Source organism: Mesitornis unicolor, unplaced genomic scaffold (genome assembly GCF_000695765.1).
Source record: "Mesitornis unicolor isolate BGI_N332 unplaced genomic scaffold, ASM69576v1 Scaffold52939, whole genome shotgun sequence".
NCBI lineage: Eukaryota > Metazoa > Chordata > Aves > Mesitornithiformes > Mesitornithidae > Mesitornis > Mesitornis unicolor.
This window is the reverse complement of record NW_010207650.1, coordinates 37-8,975: the sequence shown is the minus strand read 5'-3', so window position 1 is coordinate 8,975 and position 8,939 is coordinate 37. Positions and strand designations below refer to the sequence as shown.

Here is an 8,939-nt window from a genome sequence, read left to right as displayed (position 1 = left end):
GAGCGATTCTGTGATTCTGTGATTCACAAAAGACAATGCAAAGAGATTTGGAAGCTGTAAAGAATCACATCAGCTTATTCAGTCTCATGTGGTAGTGGGTATATTCAGATCAGCAGAGGATCTAGAGATACTAAAACATAGATGATGTCCTCGGAATTAAGTATTGAACTAATGTAATTTCAAGAGTGGAAGCTAATTCTAAAATCTATTTTATGATCGTTAATGCAGTATAACATTGCTTTTTAAATTCTGTATTAAAAGTAGATCATTTGTATGGAATTAAGATACACCATCTCATAAATATCAAGAATTTTGATTTATTCCCTCTGCAGTGAAAGTTGAACTGAACTTTCACTCTGGAACAGTTGATAGGTTAACACAGCAAATTTCACCCTGCAAAGCTTGCAGTCTTGTCAGTGTAGCACCATAAGCCAGCGTAACCAAGTTGTGGGAGCCTGACATCGTATTTAGGAGCTCGTTTAATAAATACCATGGGATTGGTAAGCTCCAGGTGTCTGAAATATGAGGAAATAGTCTTAGCTAAGAGCATACCATACTTATGACAGTGTAGATATGAAGCTTTATAGATTACATTCATTTGACACCTATTTACAGGAGTATCAAATGTTATTGATAAAACTTAAAGCCAAGCAGCTAATACAGAAGTTATTCCGTTTGATAAGCATATTTGTAGATGTTGTGCTACCATCAGCATGGTACATTTTAGCAAAAATGCTTTAATGTTGGTATTTATTTTGTCGCTTAAAATGAGGGCAGTACTGGATAGCAGTGTACTTTTAGTAAGAACTCTGTTTGAAGACTAAAAGCAGTTTGCTTGGTAATTCCCCACAGTAATAAAAATGAACCTTTTCTTCTAAAAAGGCAGTATTGGATAGCAGTACATTAAGTGAGGATTTTCTTTGTTATTTAAATAAATCTTTAGAAAAAAAACCTGTAACAGTTTTGTCAAAAGAATGCTGTAAAGAATGACAAATTGAAAGGAAATTACTAGGGAAACATCCTCATAGCAGTTGAAATACAAGATAATGTAAGCATTCTTAGGGGTTCAAACCATCACATGAAGTACCAGTGAAACCCACCTGCACGGTGCTGTGTATGTGCCTCTGTCCTCATGGCTGGAAGGTCTTTAAGTGATGTACATCTCGGAGAGAGAGAGATCTTGTGTGAAGGACATAAGGACAATTCTTTCTGAGGGTTCATTGATTTGTTTCCTGATCTTTCTAATGTACAGGGTGTATTACTTTTTTTTTCCTCTGAACGGCTTTTTTGGTCTTAACTTTGAGTCTTACTTTTAGGAGAGAGATCTTTAGTATAAATTTTAAAAGTGTAGAGAGCAATGTTTTTCTTCCTGGAAACTTCTGGAAGTATGTAGGAGGAGAACTGCAAGCTTCTGTACTTTAAATTAATGGCAATCGGTGCTGAAGCTCTCAAGTATCCTTTTACTAATATTTTCACCGAATATTGAAGTTTCGTATTTTAAAATAAAAGCAGTCTGTCTAAAGATCCCTTCTGTGTCTATGTTCAGAGCTTTTAGTTTCCTTATTGCTGTGACAGAGCTTTCCAGCGTGCGCTACTCCTAAAGGGAGCAATTAAAAGTAAAAACCTCTAGTTTGCAGTAAAGGCACAAACCACAATTTCTGTGCATTAAGTCATCTCTGATACCTACCCACGCTATGTAGGTAGCCAGTTTTTGGGTTTTTTTGCTACCAGCAGAAGTACTGAAGCAAAGTAAACTTGGTTGTATGCATTTCAGAAGGAGGAGGAAAGGTGTAAGTCGATTCTGCCATCATTTGAACACATGAAATTAACCATTTCAAATCTTAGGTAGGCTATTAAATTATTTCTCCAGCAAGACAATAGCGTGAGGGCTATTGTAAGGCATAGGCATAGAGAAAATTTTGACACAACTGGTAATTTCTGCTCCTGTCATGGCACACGTTGATGTGTGATGATTAAGGGGTTTGATGTTAGAAGTGCCGAGCAATTTGAATTTTCCTTTTGGTGGTTGTTGTTAATATATATTAAGATTTATAATATAAAATGATACTTTTACAGTTTCTTCTTAAAAAAAAATAAGAAAAATAACGCACCTTCACTTGTGTACTGAAACATATTGAAATGTAGCTGAAATGACTGTTTTTTCAGGACAGATGGAAGTTTTGTGGTTCATGATGTACCTTCAGGATCTTATGTAGTAGAAGTTATATCCCCTGCTCATAAATTTGAGCCTGTGCGAGTTGACATAACTTCAAAAGGCAAAATGAGGTGAGCCTTTCCTGATTTTTCTTCTGTATTGATGTATTAAGTATGCGCGACAGCACGGTGTAGGACGTGATGTGAGCAGTGCTGGAGATCTGGTGTCCCTGTTCAGACTGTATGTTTCAGCTTCTTTTAACATCACTTTTCTTAAAATCCAAAGTCTTGATTTATTTCGTCCTTTCATATTTGTGGCATTAAATAGAGGAAATGGATAAAAATAGTCCCTCTATTTGTTTACTGCTGTTATTTTCTTATGCAGGTATCCTGAAATAAAATGTAGACATAAATCAATTAACTCCTTTATCTTTTGCTAACACCTTTTTTTTTCTTCTTCTTCCCTTTTTCCTTTCGTTTTGATACGTGTTCTGTCAAGACGTGGCACAATGAAATTCTAATTCATTTTGTTTCTAAAGTCTAAAATATTCCTGTTACACCACTAGAAGATCCTCCTTACAGTTACTGGCAAAGGCTGGTAGTTGCCAGCCTGCAGTATTTTTGTAGCTTTTTTTTTTTCCTGCTACAAACAGGAAACAACTATAACTGCACATCTGTAACTGCACACTGTTCAGTAAGGAATACAGACAAATGGCTGTACTGTCTAATAAGGTGATTTTCATTTAAATGAACGTGTTTGTAGTCCATTTTACTTTGTATCAGCACACATAAAGCATCTTAACTTCCAAGTTTGTCTTCTACAGTACCTTCCAAAAGATGCTGGTACATTTTAGGAGTACAAACATTGACACAAACACTGCAGCAGTATTTTTAGGGGAGGATAAAAATTGAAAACTCAAACTGAAAACAGTGCCAGCACTCTGTGGTAATAATAGCACAATTTGTTTGAGCCTAGATTTTTTTCCAAACTTCATAAAATTGTTGGTTTTGTACTTTGTTAGGCAGTATCTCATTGGCAAAAAAAAAAGTAAGAAATACAGAAGGAACTTGGTGAAAATGGTGGTGTATATAACCTCTCACTTTGTAGTGTTTTGATGTCTGAGGAATCGCTAGGATATGCCTGCAGAGCACATTGCTACCAGCCAAGCAGGTAGAAACTATCATGAGGAATACAGTTTGGAGATGCATGACAAAATGTGATACCTGGGCAAAATGTCAACTGGGCTTTTCTAAGGGAAATACTTAAAATACTGGAATACTTAGAAAGAGGAAACAGCATGTGGATAACAGCTATGTATCTGAAAAGCTTTTGAAGAAAATACATCATCATCAGGTAGGAGGAAAAGGCGTGCTTCGGGTGAATATTTGGCAAAAAAATCAGAAGGAGTAAGTGGTTTCTCTTGTAATGGGCAGAAGTCATCCCTGGAGTTGCACAAGGTGGGTAAATATCCATAAATGATGAAAAGTGGGAGAAGAGTGACAAAATTAGATGACAGTACAAAGTAACTAAATACTAAGCCTAAGTGAAGAACTGTGGAAATGCCTTATAAAGTAATAAAGACTGAGATTCAGTATTGAGAAATGCAAAATAATGCCCTTAGGGAAAAGGTAATATTAAATTGATATAGAAATAATTGTTGCTCTGAGCAAACTGTTTAAGCTGCCCGACACTGTTCAAAGCTGTACCTTCTCTTTAAACATTGTAGCTTTTCTTGCTCGTTACCACGGTGAGAAAAAGTGTTTTGCAGAAGCCACATTTGATCAGATAGTTCTGGTGTTTCTGATCTGCAGGTCTGTTTTTCACCTCAGGTTTTTCAGTCTGCTTAATAGCTAGCCTGGAAAGAAGGTAAAGTGGGTATCACTTGATCCCATAAAGTATGCTGCTCAGAGAAACTAGCTTCTGAAAAGTGAAGCCTAGCCAACACTGCCTAGCAGATACTTTTGTTCGTAGTCTGTTATTAAAACTTTACTTGGAATATTATTCAATGATTTTATTTTTTGTTAAGGATTGTATTTGTATTTTTAATTATTTACGTTTTCCTCGTTAGAGCAAGATATGTGAATTACATCAAAACCTCTGAAGTTGTCAGGCTGCCATATCCACTCCAGATGAAATCTTCTGGACCTCCTTCATATTTTATAAAGAGAGAATCCTGGGGATGGACAGATTTCCTCATGAACCCTATGGTATGTGCAAGAAACACACAAAGGTTAAAAATAAGCCAGGGATCCAAATACAGCTATTCTTTGGAACACCAAGAATAAAATAATTGAGAAAAGATATGTGCACTTTGTTCTTCTGAGAGGATTGTTTTATTTCTTTGGTTTTTACTTGTTTACGAACAGAAAGTTTCTCTATGACCCCTTGTCCCTTGCATACCCACTCTGTTAATGTATGTTCTCTGAAAATAGCCCATACTCTGCTTCCTTTGATAACGTGCTGTTGCTTTAGTGGCATGGAGGTACCATGTTGCAAGATTGTCATTATTACAGTTGAAAGAGATAACAAGCATTTCCTGTAATGATCCAACTTAGAAATTGGTTATTTAAAACATAATGCTTCCTTATCAGGTTCCTTTCCTGACAAGTGAGTTACTGTTAGTGGCTTATTGACTCACAGTGCAGTCGTTGCAGAATTTGGCTGTTTAGCTAAAAGCTTTGTGTCAGTGTGTCTAAAATGTCTGGAGCATCTCAGCTGAAGAAATACTTGCTGTTTTCTGTGTAGGTGATGATGATGGTTCTTCCACTACTGATATTTGTGCTTTTACCTAAAGTTGTCAACACCAGCGATCCTGATATGAGACGGGTAAGTACGTTCAGTTGATGCAGGCATAGAGAACGTAGAGACAAAGATAATGAGATTTAAGGTATAGGAAAGTAATAAAAACAAAACTGGGCTTTTAAGAAGTCTTAATGGGGTTCATCCAGTTAATACAGTGTTACTGTTCTAACAATGAATTCTAACATTTCAGACTCATGGATTTGCTGTCAAACAGCAGAACGCAGAAATAAATTGTTTGGCACAGCTTTGAAAGTGTTACAGTGTGAACGATGTTTTCCAGAGTTTCTTTGGAGTGATAAATACAGTTTCTCAAAAGCTACTTTCTATAGATTTCCGATGTATTTTTGCACTATGTTAAATCTAGCACTTCATTTTTAGACATCATTTAATAAATATCAAGTATGTTGAGAATTATATGATGTGGGGCTCTCTCGTCCATCAACCTAAACCATGTGGCTTACAAGAGTTAAATCCAGCTGTCACAATAGTGTATATGATACGGAGTTTTAATGTAGTCATTAAATTATCTGATTTATTGTCCTTTCACCATGCAAAATGCCGAATAGCAGAAGGCTAGGACAAAATGGAGATTCAAGGTGTCTGCTAAATCTTTTCTTATTTTTAGAAGTATTCCTTGTCTGTCTTGGGTGGCTGCTTTTTGAGGGTTTGATTAATTTAAACTCCTTTTCCTTTCAGTGACCACTGTCTTCAGTAGTTCTTTATAGGTGTTGGAGTCTTTTTTTTTACGGTAATACCTATAAAAAGCATATCAGAGCTATGTAATGCTCTTTTGGCTGTAATTTGGAATAAAGACAGGATACGAAGATATGCTCGATATCCATGGTATGTTCTTCAAACCAAGCTGAACTTTGGAATTTTAAAAGTATCACTTCTTCCTTTTTTCACTGATCTGATACTGCTTACAGTAAAGCATCAGAACTTCTAACAATTTAGTTCTTATTAGCTGACTGATATGACTTGCTAAGAAGAAATTTTAAGTTGCATGAACCTTGCTTGTAATTTAAATTATCTTTAAAGAATAGGAGAAGGTAGCTTTTAGAAACTCAGTTGTAATGGCATTCTCTAAATGACCATATATTAAATTCTTCCAACTTCAGTTTGCTTGTGGAGAGTATGGAGCTTATATTATATTTTTCAAGTTAGCTTGTTTTTTCTTTATGGGATCAGCACACTAGGAGTTTATAGAGAGTTAATGATTTAGTAACTGTGCTTGTAGTAGAGGCACTAGTACAGGTATAATATAGATGTAATAGTAACAAGGCTCTACTGTAACAGGTTTTGCTTCATTTGTACCTTGAAAACAGTTAAAAGCTCTGTCGTACTGAATGAAGAGCAAGGTGACAATCCCACATTAAATTGGCAATTACTATAAGCATTAGCACATCGTGGATGTGTAGTTCAGCTGTCGTAGTCATTAAAAGCACTTCAGGATCTGTTTTAAACCATGCTGATTTCCCAGAGCTGCTATACTAAACTCTAAAGTTACATTAAGCTTAGCTGGATATATGGTCTCATTAAAATCCTTCCTCTCATGGAAGAAAGAAAACTTAGCTGTTGTACACTAATAGCTTGATGTTACAAAGTAGGGTAATAAAAATATCTAATCCCTTCAAGCAGCTTCAAAATTGTGTTAGATTTAGCATAAGTAATACCAATATGAGGACACAAAACTGTGTGAAATCTGTGAGAGCACAGGTCCGAAAATCTAAATGAAAGCTTAAAATTTTAAAATGGAGGAAAGTAATGCTGAAAATAAGTAATGGCATTTTTCTCTTTTAGCAAGTTATTTTTGTTTGTCAGGTGGTTGGCCTGTAAGACTGCTTAAGACGTGGTTACCTTTTTCCATACACCAGTGCTTTTAGTTCTTGGGTTTTATGTTTCTGTGTGTAGCTGGGCATTTGGCTGTGGTTGCATAGAAATAAGTAGCACTATGTACCCTGGAAGACTACAAACAGTACTTGGGAAAATTTGACATTTTCCCGATACAATCTTTCAACTGATGCCTTGGAAACAGCCAGAATTGTTACAAGCTATTAAGGTGATCTAATCTTTGCATGCAGGAAATGGAGCAGTCAATGAACATGCTGAATTCCAACCATGAGCTGCCAGATGTCTCTGAATTCATGACAAGACTTTTCTCTTCAAAATCTTCTAGCAAGTCTGGTAGTAGCAGCAGTAAAGCAGGAAAAAGTAGTTCTGGAAAAAGGAGGTAGTGAAGCCTTCCACTGAAGCCTGAATTTGCACAGGTGTTTGCCATGTGGTATCATGTTTATTTGTCTTGAAAGATCAAAAAGCCACTACTGTAAACTTTAGTCAGGCACAAAATACGGTGTGCTACAACTGTGGTGTGTAGCTTTTTTAGTCTATATAAGCTGTTTTGTATTTGACAGTAAGCAAAAGAGGATATGGCTTCAATACTGTGTCTGTATAAAGTTATTGATGATACTGAATTAACTATATTGTTCTGTAGAGATTACTGTAAATTAAATGATGTGCTAAACAGTAATGAATGTCTTAATCATAAGACAATGTATAAAAATAATTAAAAAATAATAGAAGTGGAGTTCAGTCCTAAGATGGCTTTAATGTTTTATACTTGCTGTTGAGTTCTAAATTAACAAAGCCTCCTTTCAAAACCGAGTCATGGATTTACTGAGGAAGTGATTTGCTGTATCATCTTGTAAAATGTGTCACATATAAAATAACTTTATTTTACATTGTTTGCTGCTGGTACGTGTTAGTTCAAGGACATGACACTTTGTATTGCCCAGCTTTAGGCATCAATGCTGTTCTTTACCATTTTTACAATTGCAAACTTCTTAGGTAACGGTATCCATGCAGTGTGGGTAATGTGTGTCTGATTCCAGAAGTAGTATTTAACGTTCACCTGAAGTACACCTGAAGCAAAGTTCTACCGCATTTATTTGTTCTACCAAACACTTGTGAGGGCTAGAAATTGTCTTAGAATACATGCTTAGAAGTATGCTGTGAAACACGAAAGCTGCAGAAAAAGAAGTACTTGTTCATAGGATTAAGTCAACTTTTAAGATGTTGGACAAGAAATGAACCCATCTTTTTTTTTTTGGACAATGAACGATTTGGGTCTTTGCAAAGTAAGCTGCACATTTTTGCTTGTTTTTGTTTTGCTTGAATGGTCTTTTTCTTTTGTATATGAAGTAAAATACATCTAATAGGGACAAAAGGCTATTTGGATATTTTTGCTAGAAGGATTTACTGAAATGAGTGTCATGTTGCCTTTGTAAAAAACAAACAAACAAACACCAAACCAACCAACGAGACCCCAACCCCACCCAAAACAACTCCCTCTTTCAGCAGCACCGTACTGAAAAATGGAAAACAAGGCAGCGGTTCTTTGAAGATGGACCAATGAGCATGGTTACTGTGCTGCTCTGAAAAGCACAAGCCATGAGCTACTTTTGTTTGAGCGTAATTGGAATGACAAATTGCATTAACTTGTTTTAATCACAGTTTGTTCTGTAGTTAATCATACTGATGCATGTTTCCTTGTTACAAAGGTAAGAACAGCGATATTTCTCTTGATCCAGGAAGAATGCAGAATTCAGACCATGAAAAGATAAAAGTCTTTGTTAAGAGTTCAGAGTAAAAAAAATGGCAGGAATTGTATGGATCCTAATAAAACTGTGGAAGGAGCATATGGAATATCCAACGCTTCTCTTTTTCCTAGAACAGATATATCAAGGTCCAGGCAATTTCTTTGTGCATCAGATCAGATGTGGTGTACCAGTCCCCTGCCTTCCTCATCAAAAAACTCTGCCCCACCCTTAGAAACCTGTTAGCTGAAAAATTCAAGCCCAAAAATTTTGTTACCTAATGTTACTGCCTAAATCACGTACGTTACTTCTCTCCTTTTCAGACACCTTTGTGATAAAGTGATTTTGTGAAAGTGTATTGGTCTGCCGCTGAACTAATGCTGGTTATA

At 36.0% G+C, this 8,939-nt stretch overlaps 1 protein-coding gene across 1 annotated transcript; it reads left to right on the top strand.

The window, feature by feature from the left end:
* Positions 1 to 2,166: 2,166 nt before the first annotated feature.
* EMC7 (ER membrane protein complex subunit 7) lies at positions 2,167 to 7,484 on the top strand (the record flags this gene model as incomplete). Its single annotated transcript, XM_010192175.1, has 4 exons — positions 2,167 to 2,286; positions 4,224 to 4,362; positions 4,901 to 4,981; positions 7,039 to 7,484. Coding segments are annotated over 4 exons (493 nt in total), but the record flags the coding sequence as incomplete, so codon positions are not given.
* Positions 7,485 to 8,939: the final 1,455 nt, after the last annotated feature.